The sequence below is a fragment of the Cygnus olor genome, chromosome 1, assembly GCF_009769625.2.
Source record: "Cygnus olor isolate bCygOlo1 chromosome 1, bCygOlo1.pri.v2, whole genome shotgun sequence".
NCBI classification, from domain to species: domain Eukaryota; kingdom Metazoa; phylum Chordata; class Aves; order Anseriformes; family Anatidae; genus Cygnus; species Cygnus olor.
The window spans coordinates 61,377,285-61,403,914 of NC_049169.1; the positions used below are offsets into that span (position 1 = coordinate 61,377,285).

The 26,630-nt window shown below is 43.3% G+C and overlaps 1 protein-coding gene across 1 annotated transcript in view; it reads left to right on the plus strand.

Annotated features, from left to right (window-relative positions):
• Positions 1-13,664: 13,664 nt before the first annotated feature.
• Positions 13,665-26,630, plus strand: part of TMEM178B (transmembrane protein 178B) — a 215,789-nt gene continuing 202,823 nt past the window's right edge. Inside the window, 1 exon segment of the mRNA XM_040561183.1 lies at positions 13,665-15,940. Coding sequence (XP_040417117.1) covers positions 15,559-15,940 — 382 coding nt within the window. The 5' untranslated portion in view covers positions 13,665-15,558.

Below are 26,630 nucleotides of genomic sequence, written 5' to 3' on the forward strand. Positions count from 1 at the left end.
CACCTCCAAGACCATCTGGTCCAACTGCCTGCCTACCACCAATGCCACCCACTAACCACGTCCCCAAGCACCACGTCCAACCTTTCCTTGAATGCCCCCAGGAACAAGTGCTTGTTCTAGTAGATGTTTACCATCTTCATCAGTTACTAATGGACTGAAAAGTGCATCATTCCTGCTAGATAACCAAGTACTTCGTCTTTCATCTTTCTAAATACAGAAGTTTTTATCACCTGCCCATTCTGTACCATTTTACCATCTCTAGGCATACACCAGTCATTACTGCTGGGATGTTTTCTATCCTCGCTATACTTGCACTCTACTTAAACTCACCACTTACTATTTTTTTAAAAACTTCATAACACTTTTCCCTATATTTTTGCTTTTCTGGATTGCTGTATCCTATGTTTTTAACTTCTGAGTGTTTCCTTCACCTTGCTGCTGAGCCAGGATTGCCCTCCAGCCAAAATTGTCCCTTTTTGTTAATTATGCAGTCACAGCTTTTTGCAAATTTCTATCTGCATTTCTGAGCCATTTTTCTCATCACTTCTGTCAACTTGATGGAGATAGTCTTTCTAAAGCATCTGTATATGCGCTTAAGAACATTTTATTGCTAAGGACTATCCCTTTTCTCTTATTATGATCGTGTCATGATTATTGGCTCCTAAGCAAGTACCATTTTCTTGTCCCATGATTAAATTGTTTAAATGTTATGAATTCCAAAATATTTATTCTGTATACACTGGAATAACTTCTGTCATAGAAAATAACTCTAGAAACTCTAATGAGATGCTGCTGCTGCCTATTTGGAGCTTTTCTCAGACAGGTCCAAAGTGAGCACACGTTTTGTATGTTAGCAGAATAAGAAGTCTGATTCTCTGTAGTCGTCCCCACACCACTACACCCCTCTTCTGTAGGGTGGATTGGGACAAGTTACTGTCTCTGCAGCTCTAAAACAATGATGGTGGTTTTATGTGTAATGTTACCTTCTCACATCTTCAAATTGCTTTATTTTTCTTAAAAGAATCATGGCAAAATATTTTAATATTACAATTTAGTGAATTATCCTCTCTCAGTAATATCAGTCTGATCTCATTTCTCCTCGTCAATGAAAATATCCAGTTCTTCTTGCATGCTACCCAAACTCAAGGACTGGGCATATAGACAATTAAAAAACATCTTTGTTTCCTTCAAAGCATTGATTTACCCAAACACAGATCCATTATCATGGTTCTGGTTCCCTTTCTGTTTTCGTGCACCATTATCACCCTGGTGTCTGATTGTCTAAAGTTCTTCTGCTGAGCTTCAATTAAGAGAGATTCAATGGATTCATCTAAGTTGAGAATTATGTCTGTCCACAATAGGGCAGTAGACAAACTGGCTTTCTATTCCTAGTTACCCATCACAGCCCTGGATTGCTAGGAAGGAGTTACAAAGATTATCTCCTTAGAGATCCAGTGTTGTTGTACCACTGCACATGTGAGGCGCTCCAGCATGGTTTTTTTAGTGCCATGGAAGCACATTTTTATGTACAGGTCTGCATTAGTTCATTTATTCTGCTTTTTTCCTTTAAAATCAGTTGTTCCTCTAGTCAGCAATGCAAAAACATGCAAATATTATTAAATCTTATGTTTAAATAAAAATGTTCAGTCACAGGGATGTATGTTCTTTATGACATCAGTGTTAATACCGGGGTTATGAGGAGGACTGACTGCAGAGCACCCAGCCAGGAGTAGCATGCTAGCCAGGAGGGCAGCGTACGTACACTTGGGAAGGCATATCAAGCTCACAGCAGTCAGCAAAGTCACAACTCAACACGTCTGCAAATTTACAGGGGTGGATCATGGTCTGGTTTGCAACCTACATAGCCAAATACGTGCTTGGGCACCTGATCTGAGACATTTATGTTGCACTCCTTCAACCCTGTGCAGCTGATCCACCACCATGCTAGAGCAGACCAATGAGGTGGTCATGGAAATGGGGCGTGCAAGAGCTAGACATCCATTTCCTGAAGCTGGTGTTGTACAGACTGCTGCACAGAGCCACCTGGGTAATCAGACTAGGGTAAGGTTACCTATGTAGCACTGGAAACGTGTCTGGAGTCTTTTGGACACATAGAGTGAACATAGTCACTCTGAGGTTTTCACAGTCCAAATTAGACTTGACACGGCAAGGGATGGTAGTAACAGGGAATGGAAGGAAGCATCAGAGGCTGCCAACAGGAAAGGCCGTGTGATAAGCTGAATCTTATGGATGTATTGTTAGAGCCTCCTGAGGTTTTTGTTGTAAATAGAGCAGTGTTTGGACTTGTCAGCAATTATTTAGAAGCAAATCAGTGGCAGACAGGTGAGCAAAAAAAATTGAAACCCTAGAAAGGAGTTAAAAGAGAGTGAGTTGATATGGGACTCAGAGACAAAATGGGCACTGTGTGCATGGGGACTGTTGTGAAGGAAAGAAATCAAGGGAGGGAAGAGATGTATGGAGCACAGCAGAGCTGTGAAAAAAAGGAAGAGGCCTCATGATAAGCACAGAGAAGACCTCTTTACAAACAGCTGAGAATAGTTTGGACTGGAATTATTTTATTTGATCAATAATTATCTGGAACTACTTATCTGGTTAATTCCTTCTGTGTATATATTTTAATTAGAATTGAACATTCAAGACCCTTAAGGTAGGATTTTGACAAAATGCAACATGAGCCAGTGTGAGTTTGTCCTGAGAAGGAAGAAAAGATGAGGATAGCAGTTTGCCCATTGGCACTTGTTTATTGACACTTTCAAGGAGAGTCTGAACTTGCTTCATTTGATCTTGGAAATGAGACATCTGAGTGGTTCCTGTAAGGCACAGTAATGAACTTCTCTCCGAAATCTTATGCTTGAAACTAACATCTCATGCTGTAAGACAATCTCTAACATCATCTTCTTGTAAATATTGATACGAGGGAGCAAAACAGTCTTCATCTGAGTCAAGCAGAAGGACCCTTTGAGCATTTGGTAAAACTGCATTGACTACATATGTGTTTATTCATTTTTTGTGTGTTCATGATTAATTTGTGAACTTCAATTGTATTTTGTTGCACAGCGATTCACGCTGAGCCACAGAGATGTCTAACAGTGCAAATCCCTCTGGAAAGAATGTGTTGTATGAAGAGGCTGACAGACTTTGGGTGGGCATTTGAAGGGTATTTTGACTTTAAAAGAGCTCATCAAACTAGTGCTTCAGAGATAAATCTGCAAAGATGCAGCTCTTAAATGCTGCCACTCCATCTATCTAACACTGGAAACACTTGGGAAGGAGATGCAGTGTAAAAGAAAAATAGAAATTATTTTTCAAAGCCAGTTTGCATCTCGAGCTTATTGCTTCCCCAGGCAGCCGGGCTGTTGTGGCAGCCTTCTTGCCTCCTGGGGAAAGACAGCAAGTGCTCTTCTTCTCTGTCTTTTGCGATGCCTTCGGACTGATGCCTGAAGTGGTATTAACAGTTCTCCAGAGGAGCCGCAGCACGTCCATTTTAATGGAAGATGAGCTCTCAGCATAGCAGGGGGTGCAGGAAGCTGAACAGGCAAGCGAGGGGTGGATGCTGCAGGTCTCCACACATCTACATATTTGTCATTTAGACTGACTAATTTGTAGTTCAACATTACGTCAGAATAACTGATCGGTGATAGATGTAAATGAAGTATTTAAGACTGAAGAGAAGTTTTTCTTTGCTGTTGTATCTAGGGACTGGGAATGAGAATTGCTCAATCTTGCTTTAATCGTAACTCCATTACTAACTCACTGGATGACCTTAAGCAAGTTAATTAACCTATCTGCCATTTTATTTCTCTGTAAACTGGGGATAATAATGCCTGCTTCAGAAATGGCTTGTGAAGAATAATTGATTCTTAGAAAATGCTTCACCTTCCCCTAGTGGAAAACATACTACACAAGTAAAGTATTATAGTTACTTTACTAACAACAGGCATCATATGCAAGAAAAATATTAAAGGCAACAGTAGCAAAGGCGCATCTTCTTGGCTGGAACAAAGTATTCAAGGGGGGAGGAAAAGAAGGGAAAAAATTAAAATGATGGAGTCAGCTGAAAAGAGAAGAAATAATGCAGACATCTGGCTCACTGCTGATAAAAGCTCTTGTAGTTTCTCTCCCACCATCCCTTGCAGAACTCATCTGAAAAGACATCCATCAAGGTTTTCAAAGAAGAGAAAACCAGCTGTCCATCTCTTAACTCTGTTTGACCAAGTGTAAAAAAGAAGAGCGAATAAAAATGTTCCAGCAATAAAATTCTCAGGAAGGCATCCATCTCTTAAACAGAAAATCCAGAGAGATTGGTTGGGTCTGTTTGAGTTCATATTTCTGTTTCTACGTGCTGAGATGGCCTGCTCTTGTCAAGATGCTGTCTTGGATCTAGACCTCTTGGGTTTGTGGGCTGGGGATTCCCTTGAGCTTTGGCAGACTTTGTATTTTATATCCCCACTGACCTCTATGGTGCATTCTAGCAGAGATTTATCTCCTGGTTTAGGTCCCTTCCTGTCTTAGGGTATCCTGACCAATGTTCCCTGGGATACATCACTGACCCTTTGGGAGCACTCTAGATACCCACTCCCTGACTGCCTCTACCTGCAAGTCAGCAGGTTTGCCAAGATCTGGTTGGACCCACAGGTATGCAGTCATCTCAGCAGCATTCTTTGCAGTCCTAAATGTCATCGAGCAGCCTTTCCCTCTTCTACAGTCCGCTAGAGGCAGAGCCATGGAAACAGATACTTCCTTTGAGGATCTTCAGTTTTAGTTTGGAGTCCTTCACTCCAGACCTGGTGGGTGACACGAAGCTGCTCTTTATTTTGCCAGATGACCTTGCACAGCACTCGTAACCAGCATTGCTCTTCGCTTCAGGATTTGCCTGTTCAGAGAAAAACAACCAAACTTGCCTGCACTTCCCAGCCTCAGTTTCTGCAACCTGTGGGAGCATTCTTTAGTGCAGCAGCCAGGTTTTTTTAGGTATTCAGGATCTTTATTCTTGCAGCTTGTGGCTTGTCTTTTCAGTTGCAGAGTATTTTTTTTCCCTACTCAGATCATTCTCTTAGACTTTGCCAGTACCCAAGCTGAACAAGACCTGCTCCTACAACAGCTCTTTGCATTATTTGTTCCCCTTTTTCCTGCAAAGGATTCTTTCTTCATATTTTATGGCTGTGAATCCCAAGGTTTCTTTATTTCCTTGTTGTCCTTGGGAAATTTAGTTCCTCAGTCTGCTTCTCTGGAAACAAGAGAATTAGCTTTTTGCAGGCCAACCTCTTTAACATACTTGTTGGGCAGTCAGAGTACAGTCAGTAGAGTCTACTACTCTCCATTGTTTCTTGTTTGGTGGATATTTTCTAGCTGCCTTTACAGCACAGGTGAATAAACTGCTGTCACGGCACAGCAGTTCTCACTGGAACAACTTCAGATTGTGAGCCATAATGACTATGTTGCACATGACTGAACACCCCGAAATAATTGTCAGAAGTATTTTAAACTCCACATTTTCCCCTTCTGTGTTAGGTAGTTTGCACAAACTACTCCCTGGAGGCATTAAGATCTTTTGTTGTCATTTTGCTTGCCCTAAGTGGTTGAGGCTCAGTCCTGCTCTATGAATTGCCCTTCAGCACAGTATTCAAAGCGGGGATAAGTTTGCTGCCTTGGTCTTAGAGATGCCATCCTGCTGAGCCATCATTCCACGGAGCTTCCTGGAAGTGCGGGAGATGCTTTGGAGAGATCTTCCATCTTACTAATGAGCTTCGAAGTTCAAATGTATCCAGCCTGGCTGCGGCGGTCCCAGTCTGCCCTAGTAATGGGTCAGTTCTGCTGTGCACAGGATTTCTGAAAATGCCGACCAGATGCCTGCAGATCTGAGCTTTCCATGGATTCTTCACAGTTGTAGCTGCTGCTGGGATGCCAGTTGCTGGCAGATGGTCAGCTGCTGTGTCGGGTCTCCAACCATTAATCCTCTTGAATACAGGACTGCAAAGATCACTCTGGCCCTAAGCCAGGTTTCTCTGGAGGAAATCGACTTCACTATCCTGGCCGGACACTCCAAACAACCATTTCCCTGAAACAATTTGTACCTACAGTTTGCATCCGTTCACTGCACTTTAAGAACTACATTGTTGCTGTAAAGCACTTTAAGATGCCCAGCTTCTGAAAGATGCTTTAGAAGAGAGGCATCAAGCTGTAAATGCTTCATTTTTTATATTAGATGTAGTGGCATAATCTATTGGATTGCAATATTCGATGAAAATAACAATGGCATGTGAAACTAACTACTGTTGTGATTTCAATTCGGCGTCGACAGAAGAAGAGTAGTCATTAAGGAGCTGCTGCCATCTCTTAGAAAATGAGTACTGGTAGCAATTCTGCTGAACTATATAGATTTTCTTCCCTCTTCTTTCCTTTATTCTTTGTAAAGACTAACAAACCAATGGCGCTTGCATGGAAACTAGGTCTTCTTGCTTAGGAATTCATCTTCTCCTGCTGCATGTTTCCCACCTGGAGCTATAATCCTCTCTTTGTGATCTAATCAATTCCTCAGCAACTAATTGTGATATTACAGTGCTAAAGTTTCAGGTGGGAAAATAAACTGCAGAAGCAGATGAAGTCTGAAGAACCAAGTACTTTATTTTCATGCAAATATCATTTGAATAGCAATAGATGAGGAGAGCTAAATGCAAAGCTGTTTAAAAGAGCATCATACATGTGTCTAAACTGAGTGCTTATCATCATAGATGTCAGCTCTTTTTATTTAGACACACAATGTATATGTATTGCATATACATTTATGTGTATGTACATTCTTCTATTTTTTGATTTTAAGTGAGTCTACTCAGCTAGGACTTTCAAAGCCACATGAAATACATGAAGACTGAGGTCTTACTTCTGAGTCATGTTCCAAAATGGAGGAGTGTTTTAAAGAATAGGATTTTTTCCTATTTAGGTGCTATTTTTGGTTTTGATTACTGTTTTTCTTTCCAGTCTGGACTGTGATGATTTTTTATGATCTATAAATTCTGATTTTTTAACTAATCCTTGTTCTTCTTTTGTGACTAAAAGTAGCAACAAATTGAATTGGCAGCTGGGAGCAAATCACAGATGTGGTATTCATTACCAAAGACCGTGTTAGACTAGATCTCTGTCTTCTGGTGGATTAGTTCACAAAACACTGCTGATATAACCCATGTCCAGAAAGCTCTCTGGGAAGGCACAAAGAGTTGTGAAATCTGCCAGAAACTTCGGGAATGTTGTGCAGCATGACTTGCCACCTCAAGCAAACTAACAGTACTGCAGATGCACCTTTGCATAAGACTGGGTGTATGAAGTAAATGTTGACGCACTACTGTAAAATCAGAGTTATTCAAGCTTTAATGTATTGGAGATCAATGTGTTAGATGTAGCTTTAAGAATAACAGTCACTTCTTACAAAATAAGCTTATTATTAGAAGCCAACGTCTGAGTTTTTGCTCTGAGTCAGTATTCTTTGGTCCTAATATCTCATCTCTGCCACCCCAAATTCTTGCTGTTTCAATAAAAATCACAAGATTCATGAATTATAATGAAAAATAGTATCTCCCCTTTTCAGCTGAGCCCAACGATGGTGGTGTCGGAGAGCCCTTTTCCTTTGGTAGCTGGCTTTAGGCAGCAAGTAGTCATGTTATTCAACTCCTGCAATGTCCCCTCCATCACTGCAGTGGGCAATGGCTTTTTCCTGCAGCAGGCTTTAGGAGAGGAGGCCAGGCTTGCAATGTGTCTGTGAGGTAAACGCGGGGGAGCACAGTGTGGCTTGTATGAAACAGTAGTCCTCCTAGCAAGGCATTTGGGGAAAGAAGGTCTGGGGAAGAGAGTTCGTGTGAAACTTATTCCAATTCAGAGGAGAAGCAGCTGTAGAATATGAAGGTGTTGACTACAAAGTTGGCAAGACATTAAGCAGGAGGCATAAGTGTGCTATAATAGCATGCTATGATCACAGAGCGCACCAGAGTGAAGCTGAATGTCTCCTTGTGAAGGCAAGGTCTACGATGTATTTTCTGTTGTATGGAGATGAATTTCAGAGAGCCCTGAGGGCCAAAGGTTGCCTGTGTGCTTTGGCTGGGTTGTCTCGTAGCCCAGGAGAACTCATTGTTTCAACAGAATTTTATACATGTGCAATTTAGGCCTTTCCTTTTTCTTCAAACTTGTCCTGATGCTCCTCTGACAGTGGAAGAACTCAGCAGAGACAGGGACAAGGCTGTTCCTTGAGTCGCTTTAGTGTTCACCTGTGAGCGTGGTGCCCATTCAGGTACTATCACCTGTTTGAAAAAGATAAAATATGTGGGCCCACCTTTAAAGGTGGAACAACAGGCTCCAAATTATTCTGCAGTTTACCACAATGCCCTTGATCATTCCATCGGTGTGTAGGCGGTACAGGGATAACGTCTTCAGCAGACTGACTGCCAGGCAGTCAGTAACTTACAGCTTTGCTAAACTTCAACTGTTTGGGCTAACGTTTTCCAAGTAGTGGTGTCTGCCTTGGGCAGTGTTGGGGAAAGTTTAATTACTACTTACTTTAAAAAGTTGATCCTTGTCTTGCCTGAGTTTAAAAATATTCCTGGAGACGTTCAGATGAGAAGCAGTGGTTATCATACACGGTTAGCTGTGTCTACAGGGTAGCCTCAGGTAGTTCACAGTTATGTGGCTTTGACAGTTGACAGCTAAATAATAAAGAGTAAGTTTTCACAAGAGGAAGCAATTTTAGTAGAAACCTCCCAGTGTTCCTTTTTTTATTATTTTTTATTTTTATTTGTGTGTGTGTGTGTGTGTGTTTTGATTTGTTTTGGTTTTGCCTTTGGAAAAATAACGTTATACTGGGATTCTTTTTACCTGGGTACTGTCTTTTACCTGTCTCTGTGTGAAGCAATTTAGTGTTGGCCATTTCCTCAGTTTTATTGAAAAACATGATGCAGAACTACTCTCCTGCATGTCTTCCTGCTTTCTGCTCAGCAGTTCATTTTGCTTCCACCTAAACCAAATCCGCTCTTTCTTTGATACAGCCCATTCAACTCCTGACCCTCTGATTAGCGCTCTCAGCTCACGCATGCTTCTCTTCTTCACAACTTCAGGTCACTAAGTGACCCTAGGAAAACACCAGGATAAAAATTTCCAATGAATTGCCATTCATTTGTGTCTTGCGTTCATAAAGTAAGATACCTGACCAGATCCTGCTTTTTACACATTTGCCATTCATGGTAGACAATGATGAACTACAGCTCTGCAGCCCTGAGATGGTGGCTGTTTGATGGGGTGTTTGGAAGCCGTGTAGTGATCCTTGCAGAGAAACGCACCTAGGAAAAACCATGGTCACAGCATTAAGGCAGTTGAACTGAAAGTGAAACTTGGGTTTTATTTTTCCCTGTGCTAGGGTTGCTGGTATGAAGCTGGGTGAGCCAAATAATTGTCAGTCTTCGCGACTAGTGTGCACATGGTCCCTGTTTTGTGGGTATCCTGTTTCAGTTAGCCATGAACCGATTTGTAGAGATACTGACCACTGTGTGCAGAGTCAAGGTGACTGGGAGCTGCTCACTGAAGAAGGAAAATACCAAGTACTTTGAAAGTTTTGGTTCTAAGCTTCTTTAATTGAGCACCCAAAATGCACTGACATGTTTGAGAATATTGGCTTTTATCTCTGTTCCTCAGCAGGGAGCTGTGAAGATAAGTTCATTGATGTTTGTTAAAAACAAACAAACAAACAAAACCACCCTCAAACATTACAATGAGAACACCACTAGAGAAAACCCATGAGGACATTAATCATTCTGCATTCAATGCAAGATCTGGATGCTCTGCAGTAAATAGTACATGCACCACACATTGGATGATATGGATAGCGGAAAATTTGAACAGCATTCACTAAGTGAGCAACATCCATCCTTTGCACTGAAAAAGGCAGGAAACACGTGAAAGAAAAGTACTTAAAGATTGCATCATAATGTGCATGCATCAGTGAGCTTAAATCTGGAGTGCACTAACTTGCTTAACTTGGGAATCCTAATGCTTTTTATAGAGATATAGCAAAGCAGAAGCCTTTGGGGAGTTGGCAGGGGGAGGACAGGAGACATCCAGATAGGTGGTAGCGTGAGTGCAGCTGGACACTAGCGTGTACATAGCTGCCTGCCTAATTTGGGTGTACGTGTGTGTGTGTGTATGGCCAGCTTGTGCTTATGTAGCTGGCTGGTGTTTCCTTCCAAAAATGCCTTGCTCTACTAAAAGTAGAAGGAGTGTCAGCAACTGTTTTAGATGCCTGAGTTTTAGATGGCAACTTTTATATGCAGTTTTGAGGTCCATATCTTCCTTTTTGTTGCCTCTGCTTGGTTCTGAATCACCCCCAAATGAGCTGGACTGTTTGTGGGAATTGCCCTAAGTTGTTTCTAGGGCAGAGGCAGCATCTTTCATGTCTGTGTTACTTGAACAGCTGGCATAATGGGGATTCACCCACACCGGTATCCAAGGTGCATTTGGATGATAAAAAACGTTAGTAGCTATAATTTGTTGTATCTGTGTTTGGTTTGATTACTGTCTTGTATTTGAGATCCTGTAATTAGAAAGGCGAAGTGCCTCCAGGGTCAGCACTGCTCCAAGTAACACAACGCTGGCGCGAGTTCCTTTGCCTTCAGTAGGAGGTTCATTACAAAGAATGAAGGATGGAGCCCACGGAAATTAAACATCACCTCTTGGGAAATGCACAGCACGAAGAGAGAAGGGAAATACTGAGGATCATCTCTCCCTGTTGAATAAATGGAGTTAGCGGCACAGAGCCTGGGAAATGGGAAGCGCGTTGACTTGCTCTGTCCCCTCCCCCACTAGATGGCACTGAACTCTTTTTCTTTAAAAGAAAAAAAAAAAAAAAGAGGAGGGAGAAGAAAAATATGGTGGAGGTCATCTTGATGAAAAAGGAAAAAAAAAAACAAACACGAAGAAAAGCAAATTGCAATTGGTTCTCCATTGGCTGCCCTCCCCCTTCCAGCCGGCACCCTGCCCATGTGCCCCTTGGTGCGGGCGCTCCTGGCTTTTGTGTCTGGGCTTTTGTCTCTCTTGGAGGGAGGTGGGCGAGGGCAGCTGGGGGATGCTAAGCAGAGCTGTAGCAATCTGGGGGGCAGTGGGCAAGAGGCTGGCTTTAGCTGTAAGATACCATCAGCAGCGAGGTCTAAGAGGCAGCGCACGGGGCTTGTCACAAGGAATTTGCTCTGAGCAGTCTCGCCAGGCTCCGCTTCTCTGTCCCGTGCCTCCAGACATTTTATCTGTGCACCCATGTGCGTTACCTTCCCCTCCGTACCGCTGAAATCGCAACCTGCAGAGAGCTTCCATGTTAACCATTTACTAAAACTGCATATTCACACCCCGAGTCGCGCAAGACTGATGAATTAACTCCTGTTGCCAAGATATCCTTCATTCACTGCAGGGTGAGGTTTCGGTGTAGCACGCCCAAGTGCATGTGGACTTCTTTTTAAAATGTCTTTCCCCCAGCTTACGCTCATCTGAAGATCGACAAGGATTGTTTTTTTCCCCCCGTGGCGAGGCAGGGGTGGGGTGGGAGGAAGAGAATTTAATAATGATCTGTTTGTGCTGAGAAGGGGCTGTCTGTAATAATCCCGAGAAGAGACAGAGGCAAGGTTGGTAATGCCTGCAGCACGCAGCGTTCTGCCTCTCTTAGAGAGAATGGGATAATGATGAGCAGAGAGAAAAATGCTTAATTCTGAGAGTTAAAGTGGAGCTCATCTGAAACCCAACACTTTCTCCTACATTTATATATTTAAGGTGACTTGCATGAGGATATAGATTGCCATCTGATGTAGCTACAAATACAAGCAAAAAAAAATATATGCATGGAGACTGCCACTGAAATGCCTTTTCAGAGAAAAAGATAAAACCTGGAACTGCATGGCAATTTTTGGCTCTCAACCCCGTGTTTAAGAACAAGAAGAGGGAACAAGTCTGGTTTCTCCCCCTGCAAAAATCCCCCTGTCCCAAACTGTCTTTCTTCCTTGGAGTGGGACAGAGACACCTGGGACCTGAATCTTACTGGGTCCAACCAAATTTTGGTTCTTTGGATGGTAATCCTAATATTTAACTGGAAAGCAAATGTTGGCATTATAAGGTTACGTGATTTACCTGCCCCCTAACATATTTTTGGCCAACATTATAAGAAAAACAGATCTAGTAGCTGGGTCCGCCGTTTGGCCTTATCTCTAATCTTCCAGTTCTGTCGTCTAAACAGAGAATAAATGCAACAAACCTGCACTTGCCTCACGATAGAGTAAGAGAACCATTAAACCCTTCCAGCACCTGGTTCCTGCTTTTTATTTACTGATGGGTTCTTAAATCTAAAATCCAACAATTCTATCAAGCAGAAAGATGTTTGGCAAAATTAGGCTTGTTCCCTGTTCTCATACCCCAGCTTGGGACCTGATGGTAAAAATTGACAAAGAAATCCAGGTGCACTCTTGCCTCTGTATGGGCACAATGCAAGAAACCTGTTTGCCATCTTCTTATAGGATCCTGAAGCTTTTTGACCACAAAGCTCTAAATTTTATCCCTGAACAGAAGACAAGTATGGCTTCTCCAAGCCCATTATTATATTTATTTATTTATTTATTTTTAATGCACTGGTATGTAGTTGCTTGAAAAATCCTGTTATAGAAGTTAATCTACCTGTGTGAGCTGTTGTATGCGTGATTTTTTTTTTTTTTTAAGCCTTAGGTCCTTAAAAATTTACCTTTGTTATGAACAACAAAGGGAGGCTACTGCTAAAAATGTAAAGTGGTGCCATTTCAATAAAGCAATTATCCGGAGCTTTCCAGATACAGTTAATATTCATAACCTAACACTGAAATTTTGCAATCGAGCTGTTTCAGCAGATGTGTCTGAGCACAATGTCTATGGTTTGGATGGATGACTTCCCCTTGTGAACTTCTTGATCGTGCTAGGGGCTTAGACAATATGGTACACTTAAAAAGAAAAACGGTTTAGTGGGAGAGGTGCCCTTATGTAGCTGGAAATCCCAAATTACTTGGGACCTTGAGTACCTGATTCCGGTACTCAGAGAGCTTCTCTCTCCCTCTTCTGTCCTCCCTTCTGTAGCAAACACGATTTGTGTGGCTACGGCTAAAAGCCAGCACAAGCCCAGCACTGCCCAAGAGGAACCGCCAGCCCAGGGACTCCAGTCAGGGCCAGGTTTCATTTTAGATGGCACAGTTTGAGATGCAGGGGCCAAAAGTTGGTTGGATCCTGCGCGGGTGTAGGTTTTTGCAGCACCCATTCCTGGGGAGGCACGGGGCTGCGGACCTTTTGGAGCAGCAGGAGTGACCGCAGGGCTTGCTCTGCGTGCTGCGGAGCCTGTGGTGCATGGGAGCCAATACTGGGTGCAGTGGGATCCCTCTGCCAGCTCCAGGATGCTCTGGTACCTAGGGCAGGGTGTGCCAGGACCCAGAGCGTTTTGGTGAAAAGGAAACGATTATTCTTATTTCCTTTTTAAACGGCACGATTCTGAGTCTGGAGGCCTCCATTTCTGGATCACACAGAATCCAGGTCCTGAATCCAGGGTCAGCTCATGCTTCGCGTTACGTGGTAGGTGGGATTTTTTTTGGTGCAGTAAGAAACAGCTACAGTTGTCTCGGATTTGGGTGGCACAATGTAAGGTCTTGTGACCAAGAAAGAGCAGGATCAAGTTAAATCCAGGTTTTACATTTTCCCCGTTTAAGAAAGTAAGGCTTCGACATTTCCTGTCTGCGAAGTGGTGCAGTTTATCTTTAAGGAGGCTAGAGAAATAAGAAATGAGTCTCACGTTGCATGGGTGACATCACTGGCTTTTGGCTCCATGCTCTGTATTCTCTGTCTGTAGGCTTTAGCCAAGGCTGCAGGGCTCAGTGTTTGAACAAGGCAAGATTCCCAGGTGTACGGAAGATTGGATTCACTCTTATTTGGGTTAAAAACGGTGAAATGAGATTTCTAAAGCTCACGGACTCCAGCTCGCCTTCTGTTGCTTTTGATTTCTACAAGATGGGTGAGTTATTCCCACTAGAGAGAAAGGGAGTGGAAATTTAAGGAGAAAAAAAGAATATGTCTGAATATATATCTGCTGATGCTGGGGATACGGTTCATATGAAGCTGCTGAGCTAAAAACCTCAGCCCCTACGTGGAGAGCAGGCCATATGGCAGAGAAATGGTGCAGACCGAAAGCTGTTGACAACTGTTAGGGGCTGCTTTCCCCTCCCCGCGTAAGGTGTGTAGCTTTTTTTCCTCCCCCCCCGGTTTGTTTTGGTTTGATTTCCCCCGACCTCCCCTCCCCGTTCCCGAGCATCCTCTCAGCCAGCCATCGCTCTGCCTGCCTGCCTTCATCTTGCAGATGGTTAACGTGCCCGTGTGTTAGGAAAACTGTGCACAACAAACCGAGGCGGCGGTGACGAAGGAAGCCGTTCAGATACCGGCGGAAGGGGGTGGAAGAAGGATGCTGGGGCCGAGGACCGCTTCCAGAGCTGCCTAGCAGGAGGTGCACGCTCCCCGCTCCGTGGCAGCGGATCCGGAGGCCCCCGCGGCTCCCTTGGTGCCTCTCGCCCTGTCTGGGTGCAGACAGCCGCCGTGCTCGCTGCCACATCAGGGATTTGGGGTGCTCGGGCTACGGCTGGCCAGGGAAGGGGTCATTGCACGAGGCTGCCCTGATGCCAGCGCAGACAACGGGACCGGCCGAGTGAACGGCGAGGCTGGCGGAGAGGAGCTGAGGTGTCTCGGAAGCCAGGATGCCGGCTAAAGTCTGCTAAGGGAGAAACCTGTGCATGCCTGCATTTCCAGTCACAGCCGGGGAGCTTGCGTTTCAGCCTCGATTTAAAGCAGCAGCAGCAGCAGCAACAACAGATTGCTCGCCCTCCTGCTCCCTCCTTTTCGACCCGCTTTAAACCCAAGCCAGCGAGCGACCGTCCGGATGATGCTCTTGCTGGGCTGCTGACAAAGAAAAGGCAAGTCACCCCTCTTGAACCCGGGACAGCTGCCCGCCTGCCTCAACGTGGGAGACTGCTGGCTGCTGAACTTTTCTGTCCTGCGATGCTGGGCTGAACCTCCGGATCTGAAAGCCATCCCTCCTGTATTTCCCAGCTGGTCAGACTGAAAGAGATTAATGGACTGATCAAACAGCCGTAGCTTGCGAGCCTCGTCGGGGGGGTTGCTCCTTCAGCCCCCTTAGCTCGGGTGCTCGTGGCGAGGGCAACAGGACACCTTTGCATAGGCGGGTCACCGGCTCGCTCGAGGTGGGAGGCTGTGTTTCTCCTCGCCAGGTCTCCTCCGCAGAGGAGCAGAGGCAGATGAGCCCCCAGGACTGCCCCCAGGGCAGAACTTTGTAGCGCTCCAGGCGTCCCCCCCGCAGCGTGGATGTGAGCCGCACGAGTTGGGGATGTCTGAGGCAGCCTCTGCCGAGTGACACCCAGCAGCTGCTCCGGAGGATTCGGCGTGGTCTCACGCTCAAGGGCTCTGCCTGTTGTGAAGATGCCCATGGTGTTTCTGTGAAGCTGAGGTATGGCTGCTGGAAGGTTGCTGCTGTATGCTGGCCTCTCTTTAGCTCTGTGTGCCCTGGGCATGCTGGCTGTGGCGATCTGCTCTGACCATTGGTACGAAACTGATGCCAGGAAGCACAGAGAGAGGTGCAAGAGCATCACCACTAAGAGAAATGATCCTGGCTTCATATATAACTCCAACAACAACCTGCCTCTCAGGGCCAGCAGGTCGAGGTTGGACCGCTGGGAAGGGAAACTCCTCTTGGCAAGGAACAGGAGGCAGATCTTTGCCATGAGCGCAGTCGATGAGTGCAACAGACAGTACAACTCAACCAACATGGGGCTCTGGAGGAAATGCCACCGGCAAGGGTTCGACCAAGAGCTGGAGGAGCTGATTGCCAAAGGTAAGGGCTGTTTTTACCAAATGGACGTGCCAGGCCCTCCTGAGCTGAGCAGAGCCATTTGGGCTCGTGGATGGGAGCGGGTGTCTCCAGCCAAGCCCCTCTCCTTGTGGAGGGCGAGGTGGCTTGGCTGGGCATTGCCTCCCACAGCATCGCCAGGGCAGTTCCCCACAGGGTCTCCACTGCAGAGACGTGGGGCTGGGGAGCAAGGAGGCAGTGGGGTCACCCACTGCAGACACACCCCAGAATGTCTCTCTCGTGTCTCTGCCTCTCTAAGCTTATTGCAGTCTGCCCATCACCATGGTATCAGAATATTTTCCACGTAGTAGTAAAGTGCATTAATAAAGCAGGCGCTGGGTATTTTTTATTTTATTTTTAGTTTGACCCTGTTGACTCAGGCAAAGTACATATTATTTTATTGGAGGCTACATATGTCTGTATTTCATCGTTCCCTTACCCCATCAGTCTGGAATTACACTGTTTGTAGCGCTCACATGCAGGCTTCTTCTATCCTCAAATGGAGAGTAAACAAAGAGAAATGCTAAAAAGCGGGAGGAAACACAGCTTGCTGTTTACACTGAGCTGTTTTGGAATATTCTCAATGCCTACGAAACATAACATGAATTTATTAGGAATGTTAGGAATCGTTTTCTCTCAGAGTGGAGGTGCTTCTGTTTCCTTGTAGCATTTTTGTGCTATTCTTTTCCTTGTCTTCTGGTCCTCCTTATTCTATTTTCCCCAGACATGCCAGTTCAAAATGATGGTGAGTTAGTTCACCTCAAATGTTTCTTTGATCTGAAGTATATCAAGGGGAGATGTGCATAAAACCGTGTCTATACATCCCATCTATGAAAGATTTATGTTTTTGCAAGATGATTGGGGTTTCAGTTAGGGATGACAGCATCTTTGCTGCCCACAGCATGGTTACTCCATGCAGCAGAATAACATTCCCCTCCCATGGTTCTTCTGTTGCATTCTGATGTTTCTCTGGAGATTTATTTCTATCACAGCGAAATCATTGCTTCTTACACTGGGCAAGCTTTAAAAATACTTGTTTTCTCCATGTATTCTCTGTCCCGAACTCCCTCGATAGCCTGTGTTAATTCCCTCTTCAGGCTCTGCACGCGGAATTACGCTTAAGGCTAATTACTCGCGGGGGATATACTTTCACATGTGTTTGCCAATGTGTACATCTAGTTCCGTACGTCTTACAAGGGAGCCATGGAGGTTCGTAGCACAGCATAGACCTGCACCGAAACCATGCACACAGGTGATGTGGTGGGGAACCTGTCTGTGTTGCCACTGATCCTTAATGTCTAGTTACTGTTTAATGACCTACATCGGATGAATTGGTGGCTTCAGTCCCACTTGTAATGGACGAGTGTCAGCATCCTGGCACCTTGCTGCTCGTGCCAATGCCGAGGGATCCTCTTCTCCGCCTAGGCGAGGGCGCGGGCATGCTGCACCCGCCGTTGAGGGCTGGATCGCTCTGCCACATGTGCTTTCCGTGCTCAGGGCACAAACTGAGAATTTCAGCCTTGCTAGCGGCAAACATTGCACCAGACCTCACCTTGGGCAAACAGAGTTTCAATTACTAGAGAGGCTTTTCATCTTGAAATAAGTTAGAGTCATTCCTCTTCCACCACCCGCCTTGTCCTGGGTTCAGGGATGTCCAGAACCTGCTGAAATTCCCTGGCACCAGGCTGTGTGTTAGAGCGGCTCTGTTAAGTGTTTGTGACGGAGACAACGTGGCATCGCACGCTGAGGTGGCTAAATGCAGAAGATAGTCTTCAAAATATCCTGTTGTCACTTGGGCATGGTGAACCACCCTAAATACACACCGCCTGGCCAGCAGCAGGGCTTCCTGGGCTCGGGTACGGCGTGCAATCCTGCACATGTATTTCTGGGCAATAACCATTGCTCAGCATTGGTGCCCAGTGTCAGGAGAGCAAACAGTGCACATGAAGGAGGTATGCACAGATATTGCTGTCTGTAACTCCTGGCCTTCTTTGCAGGTTTTTGACACACATTTAACAAACAACTTGTTTGTTGAGAGAAACCTTAAAGGAAGGGGACTCATAATGCTGAATACCAACATTATAGTTCATTTGGTGGTCTTTTTGGAGGGAGGTTTTACCTATACTGCAAGTCTCAGTTGTGATGAAGAGTGTTGCTTTGGCATCTCTGGATTGAAACATAGAAGAGCAAATGTAATGGCAATTTGATAAGATTCAGCTTCTGACTTGTTCAGAAATAAAACCTAGGATAGCAGTATTGTAAGGTTGTTTATTCACTTAAGTACACGGCTAGATCAAAATGAATGGATTTTACTCTCCCTTTACCAAAAAGTAATGTAAAATAATGGCCTATTAATAATGCTTGTGTGCTGGAATCACTGAATTAGAAATCCGATATGTGTGTGCAGGAGCCATATTTACAAGGGGAAGCAACTAGTGTCCCTCTTCCCATCTAAGGACAGACATCAGAAGTTTCTTTACAATCCACAGCTAAATGGTGAAAGTGGAATAAGTACATTTGGCATTGCTGTCAGATGTTGAGAACAGCTACAAGTGCCAGAGGAGGCAGGTGTTCGAGGTTCATCTCAACCATGCTTGTCTAGTTTTTCTTCCATGTCAGACGCTCATCTGGAGTTAGAGACTGCAGGGGTGGTGGTTTTTGGGCAAAACATACCTTGTGCAAACATGAAGACCCACAAATGTCCTGTACCTGTAGCCATCAAATACCCTGGCTGGGGTACATATTCCTGCACAGAGGAGATATCTCTCTGGGTAAAGCCAGAGCTCCAGGGCAAATACCGTATAAAAGAGGATGGCATTGGTACACGGGCCTTTTACTCTCCATCCTCTGCTGGCTGTTAATTAAATCTGGTGCACCTCTTCCGGAACTGGATAAACCAATGAAGGTTCTGGCCCCAAATATTGCATATATAATTCTATATGTAATTGAATGTGAAAGCTATTAATTTTTTTTTCTTTTTTTTTACAGAAGCTAAGTGATCCATTTATTTAGAGACAGATCCCACACTTTTCTCTAGGCAAAACTTCCAGTTTTGAGAATGGTAGGTTTGTCTATCAAAGGATAATAAAAAAATAGTCATTCAGAGCCTAACTAGCTTTGCAAATGCCCTGCGGTTATTCTGCTTGTGAACTCTGCTGAAATTAATACAAGCTGTAGGCAATGGCTCATGGCAGGATCAGGCCCTGTGGTACTTGGCAGTATTCTGATGCCAGTGGTTTTAAAAAACTGTTCTGTATCTGAAGATTCTGGGTCACTTTTGTAATTCTATTCTGTATTTATTAGTTTTACTTCTGGCAAATAAATTAAAATTTATGTTGGATTTTGCTGGAAAAGCTGGAAACCCATTGCGTCAGATTTCTTATGGATAGATATAATGTACACTAATGTGTATATAAGGTAGTTGGTTCCAGTTACAGTTCTCCTATCTATTTTTTATATCCCCATAGAATCCAGGTGAATATTTCAAAATAATGCAATTAGATAAATAGGCAATGAGTTAAAATAAATTTTTACAACCAAGCATACTCAGGAAGAGGCAGGCAGACATAAGAAACCAAAGACCTGAAGAATATTCTAACACTGCATCAAAACTAGGCAATATGTTCTCTTCGTTATCATAACCGAAAAACAAATCAAAGCAAAACCAAACCATAAGAACCATAAATTCCAATCAATAAAGAGACCACTGGAGTCAAACATGGAAACCCAGGGCCCAGTCTGGCTAACTTTTACTCACCTGAATAATCTTTATTCCTGTGAATGGGCTATCTGGACTGAGGAAAAGCACTCTTATAAAGAAGGACCAGTCAAAAAGAAGAGGTTATGAAGTTGGTCCTCTGATTCTGCCTTTGGCATTTGATCAAATCTTTTAACATCTAGGGACCAAAGTTTCACTCTTGATCCCTGAAGCTCTGAGCAACCAGGAAACACTGGCCTTAGTTTTGTCCAGCACAATGCTCCAAGCTTCTTCTGATTCTCAGGCATCTGTACGGTCTCCTCAGTGAATTAAGCAGCCCTGCTGCTTAATGCCCTTTTGAATATAGCGTTCCCTATATCCTGTTAGATACACCGGCTTCCTGTTTGCCACTGAGTTTATAGCAAAAACAGCATTTCCTTAGCCTACCAAAAAATCCCAGGGAACCAACCACTTCCAGCACTATGCACGCAGAGGTTAGAAATGCAGGTAAGCATCCAGTCATGGCAGGGAGAAGGCTGAGTTCATTTCCTGCCATGGCAATCTCCAGCTCACAGTGCCTTGCATACAACTCTTAGTGACCCCAAAAATAAACCTGCAAGCCACAGGGTCTGTCTGCATCATATGGCAACGCTGCTCAGATGCTTTCCTGCTCTAGTTGAGAAGGAAACAAGAAAGGATAAAAAGAAATTACATCATTTAATTATAAAGGTACGATAAAGTACACAAAGAGGCTGCACAGTAACCAGAGACTGCTCCATTTTGACAATTACTGCTCAGAGGACCTTGCGTCTCACTTCTGGAGGTCTGCCAGTTAAACCTGCCTGGATGGGGCTCTGCTGCCTGCCATTGGAATCCAATTTTATCTAAAAAAACCTTTACAGTGACCTTATTATTTCAACTCCCCTTTTACCTTTCTTCCTACCCCAAGGTCCATGGGAGCTGTAGTAAATCCTTTTTAAAAAACATTTTATTGTGTGTATGCTTACACCCGTGCCACCACTGAAAAAAAAAAAAAAAAGAAAAAAAAGAGGAAATAAGAGAAACTAATTCCTGGGCAGCCTACCTCCGCACCAAATAGTATGCAAGATTTCTGAGATGAAAGCCTTCTCTGTTCTGATTGTTCTGATTGCATGGCACAATTGAGGAAGAAAGGCTTAACAAGACTACTCCATCCGTCACTAGGGATTATTTATACATAATTGGAAAAGCCTGAAGAGAGGCTACGTGCAGCTATCTCTAGGAGTAAAAAGATTCCTTTTCATACAACTACTTGCAATTCTACGAGCCTACCTTTCAGTTCTGTAGATTTAAGTTGTAAAATGCAACATTTTTGCCAGGCAAATTACAACAGCTGTTTTTTCATGTATCCTCCATACGTTTAAAGTATGTAAGTAAGCGCTTTGTTTATGTTTGAAATCCCACCAAATGTACTTGTTATAAAAAGGACTTTATTGAAGCCTTGATTCTGATCCTAGTGAAGTCAATAGTAAATGTTTTATTGGACATGGTGATGCAGCAAGTTCAGGCCTTTAGTGTTTCCTTTGAGGTTAAAATTGTCCCTGTGAAGAAAGGCCAGCACAAGGTCTGTGCTACATTCTGTCACACCGAATTTCTTCTGGAGGGGTTAGTTAAAATTTAAGCAGGAGATAGACTTTGAGTTGAATCTTAGGTTAATCAAGTATTTCGCCTTCACTGTTTTCAGTGATGCAGTTTTCTTAGTCTGTCGATGCAGATGGGAAATCAAATAACTGCATGTTTCTACAAATACAGGAAAGACATTCTCTTGTTCAGAGATGTTCCAAAATCATTTAATGGATGAAATCACTGGTGTTTCATGCATGTGAGTTCCAGTAGGATTTGGCCCTTCCTTTTTTAAATAAGCAATTTTAATACATTAATTGCATCAAACTTAAATAGCAATTCATTAAAAAGTACCTTTACCAGAAGTAATGAGAACCTGACACATTCCTCTGACACATCTGAGATAATCAGTTTGATAATACATATCTTCTAAAAATACTAAGAACATATATGTAATTTAACAGAGATGCAACTGTTTTTAATCATGCTCTTTTAAAGAGCAAATTTCAATCAAGCTGTTGGCTTTGAAGCAAAATTGCCAGTGAAGACAAATGGAAATTTTGTCTGAGTAAAAACGATGGGATCATGCCCTTCTCAACAGAAACTGATATTTGCAGAGCTGCCTACAGGACTGCGTGCTTAATTCCTGTTCATTTAACTGAGCATCCAAATCCTTTTGAGTAATCTCAGCATTTTTATCCCTTTTGCCTATTGCTTAAAAACTTCTTTAAAAGTGTGGGTAAAGATTTAATATGAGTGCAGTTGTGCTCTGTTTGCTGCAGGAATAAACATATATTAAGAAAGAGTATTTACATAGAAATGAAATGATTTGAACTATTTTGTCAACTCCATTGATAAAAATCCATATTAATATTGCTTTTACTCATTGAAGTAGTCTTTCTGTGCACTCAGAATAGCTGTTCAAGAATGGCATGAGTTCATTAACTATTGCAGAGCCAGTGAATGTGTAAGAAGACTTTGTGTCTTGTAGGTTCTGCAAAAATAATGATAATCATTTATAACGTAAGTTACTTAATGGCTCATTGCTAATCAAGCGTTGCTGGAACTCTTGAGTATATATTCACCTCTTTAAGAGAAAAAGAAAGAAAGGGATTTTTTTATTGTTAAGGTATAAATAAATAAAGAATGTGCATTCTGAAATCCAAGTGCCCTTAACAGACCATTCAAAATAGCATCCACTTAATGGAAAAGAATATAAACCAACATATTTTCTCCGCAGGAGAGAAATCAGACTATAAAACAGAAATTTCCCCATTTTCTCTCTCGTAATGCTTTATTCTTCCACAAGTAAATATTCAGATCTGCCCAGCTGATCCAACTGAAGTCATAATCCTCTGTAGATAACTACCAAAATAGGTGAAAAGTGGTAGTGTTGGAGTTAAGACAGGGCTTACAGAACCAGAATTCAGTCCAAGCTCCACCATAGTCTTTCTTCATGACCTGAGGCAAATGACTTAATCTCTTGTACCTCAGCTCAGTAGCAGTATAATGGGGATTTTGTTCATTATTATTAATACCAGTTAGACTTCTACCACAGGATTTATGAGTCTTAATCATGGATAAGAAATCACGGAACAGAAAAATGTCCCTGTCCTTTTGACATGTTGCTGCACTTTAAATAGTGGAGAGTAATGCAGCCTCGTGAGAGAGTACAAGGAGACGACAAGGTAATTATGTTCAGCATGACCGGCAGTGGTTTTAGAACACCAGCAGGCTAACCACATTTCTGCAAGCACCACGAAATGCGGGATTCCACGAAGGGTTGTAAAGAAGGGTAATGAGTAAGACGTGCAGATGTTTACAACATTGTCTTCCAGAGACTGAGGGATGGCACCAACAAAATCATGGGTCATGACTTCTTGAAAAATTAATAAGAAGGTGATGGGGACTGACCTCTTTGGTTGACTGTAGGAAGAAGTTGACATTTCCTTAATGAAGACAAGTAGGTTACACTAATGAGATAGATAGATATTGGGACAGCAGTCTAGGGCTGCTAAGAGAAATGACCTGGTCAGAGTGGCAGGTTTGGAAAAGGATATTTCTAGCAGCTTCCTGAATGGTTACACGAAGGGCAAGATCAAATTTGTAAAGGTCAGAGAAAGAAATATTGTAGTAATAAAGACATGGCGATGATGAGAGCCAGGATGGAAAAGTAATCTGAAAACCTTACACATCCCCTGGATATACAGACATAGTGAGATACATAAAATGATGTTGCTCAAGTACACCAGAACAACAAGAAAAGTCATACATTTGGCTACGCTAATCAAGAGAGGAATTACTGAAGAGAACATATAGTAAAGAAGAAGGGACAAGAACATTAGGAACTCTGTTTTAGCTATGATAAGTTTAGTTTGATATCTATGTCTCTGAGGGATTATCAGAGAGACTGTGGGTATGTACATAGGGAGACAAGTTTGTGTCAGATGAGTAAATCCGTACAATGCTGCATGGAGATGGTAGTGGAATCCATAGAAATTACCAAGGATAAAAATATAGAAGGAGAAAAGTCCCATGAACTTCACTGAACGATAGCAGAGCTGGGAGAAGAAAAGTGTCTTCTGGATGGATGTTCAGAAGAAGCAGATTCAAAGGTGGTATAGAAGAAGTGAATAATGTCATGGTAGCTGATGAAACACACAATCTCAGGTTAAAACAGCATAGACTACTGAGGGTAGTCATGCAGCAGCTGATGAGAACAGAGCATTCAGAGTAAGCTGACATTTTCACAGCCTAAGACTTGGGCAGCAGCAGGTTCAGTGGAGAGGAAGCTGCACGGAACTGGGGGGCTTAGTTTGGAACTGGTGGGGGGACTCCAGATAGGGGTTGTACCTGGCGTGTTCGAGGAGATTGGTGATGAAAGGAACGAGAGGAAAAGACACAGTATTCAGAGAGGAAAATAAATGCTTTAAGGTGAAAAAGTGTTTCAAGGTGAGAATAAGGAAAGAGATTGGATAGTACTTGTGTTATGGGAGCAAAGAGACCGAGGGGCATGAGAGGTCAAGGAGGAGAGAGATTGAGAGCACAGGAATGGCCATAAGGAAGGTCAGGAGATGGAGTAAGACTGACTCATTTGCAAATATGTGAAATGAAAGAAGATTACTACATAGGAGGTTTTTCATTTGTGGGAAAGAATGAGGAAGGAGTGGTAGGAGCAGAAGAGGAAACAGAAGGCAAAACTACTGGGAGAGGAATGTCATAGTCATTTTTCTTGTGGAAGAACTGGATGAAATCCTGTGTAACAGCTGAAGCGGGGGCTGGAGGAGGTGGGAGGGTCTGAGAAGTGAGCCAAATGTGGCAAAGAGGTGACTATGGCTGCAAGTCTGAGATCTAGCTGAGCTGAGCTGGAGTAGTAAGCCCAAGAGAAGAGCAGAACTAAATGAGGGAACAATGCATTTATAGTGGAGAAAGTTAGCCAGGTAGTGGGATTCCCGTTAGAGATGCTCTGTCAAAGATAGCAGAAAACAGCCAGTATGGGTCAATAGAGATTTGGGATGGCAGGGCAAAAGTAGATAGGGGAATGCTGAGAAAAATATCTATGAATGGGAGTGCAGCACAGATCAAATCAGCATTTGAAGAAAGGAAAGAAATGATAAATAGGCTGATAAAGGCCTGAGAACAGGCCAGAAGTCCTTAATACTGATGATCTGAGGTGACAGAAAGGCTGAGCAAGTTGGTGTGGAGGTGGTGGCTGATGGTTGTTGCAGAAAAAGCCCAGGCAATGGTCCGAGAGGTGGAGAAGGAGGATCGGGAGAGAGTACAGGGCCTGTTGTGAAGCCCAGGCCTGGGTTTTCAGCGACTGAGTAGGTCAAACAGGGTTATATATTGAATGAAGGAGACACTAAAACGTAAAGCTTAAGGGGCATAGAGGACACCCCATGGACTGTCTTCTGTAATTTGCCCTGCCTTCGTGCTGCGAGTTCATCCCGTGTAACCTTACCGAGGCGTCAGCGTGTGTCTCTCCAGCAGAAGTCAGTGTGTTTGTACAGTGCTTGGGACAAATGCACTTCATGGTGAAACCTCCAGTGCAAATACACAAATATCGACTACAAATTTCAGCTATTTTCTATAAAGGGGGAGGCACAGAGGGAGGTATTTCCAGAGCTGAGGGGCTTGTATAGAAAAGGTCTTTTATGAATTACATGTATGATGTACAGAAGAGGTGGTCACACACCCTTAAAGCAGAACTGAGAGGACCTTCCCAGTATCCCCAGCTGCTTTTTCCAGCAGCTCTACCTCAGCCATCCCGAGGGACTTGGCACTCATTGTTGGGAGGCAAGCTGTATGCCCTGAGCTGGGTGACTGTCTGCATCTCGTGCCAGGTGACAGGGACTGCTCTCAGGCTCTGAAGCTCTCCATCTACCTCTGCCATCTCTCTCCAGTGTCAGTAAATGTCTGACCTGTTCCAAAGTGACTTGTGATTCTTTTTTAACATATGGATGCAAGCTGAAACACCATAAAGGAATGGATGTTCCAAGATGCCCGGTGTATACAGGTAATTGGGGCCCATTAAGATACCCATCAGAGCGGGTGAAAGTCACTGAGAATTGCTTGTAAGAGCCCTTATTTAGTTCAGAGACCTTTTGTTGTTCTTGAGTTTTAAAGCAGACATTTCAGAAAAGCTTCCTAAATGTATTTCTAGACATTCTAATAGGATAAAACAGATATTTTAATTTTATTGGGTAACCAGAGCTATTTGAAAAGATCTTTCTCCTTAAATATGAATGTACAATGCTTGTCTCTGTGTCTCTGTTAATCAATACATATCTTTGAATATACAAAAATGCCTTTATGAGCATAAAGATAAAAAATATTTTTGTAGATGCTTTTGCCTGGGGTCATTTAATGACATAAAAATTACAACAGAATCCAAAAACACAACACCAATAGCAATTTAAATCAGATGTTAAAGGTGTAAGTTGATGTCACTATGCTCACTTTGAAGGAGTGATGCTGATTTATGGTAGCTGATGATTCAATTGTTCTGCCCTAGGTACTTTGTTATTTCCCCTTGTGACAGTATCTGAATACTACACGTCATGATATTTAACCATAAAGGACTTCTGAAGAGTGGGTTTATCCCTGTTTTACACAGAATACCATTGTCCAGTGATGTAAACATATCCTGCAGGACAAAAGTTGACACTGGGCAGAAATTTCCCACTGTTAGTCTCTAACTGCATGAGTTGGTGTTTTGTATTAAATTTCATCCCTTGTCTGTTCACCAGTCCTCAAGATTACCCAGTTCTTCTCGATCATATTCCATAATGGTTAAAGAGATAGGGAGGAATGTTATACTGATCAGAGAGATAAAGTGGCCAGCTACCAGGAACAGGGGAAATGGAAAAAAACTCA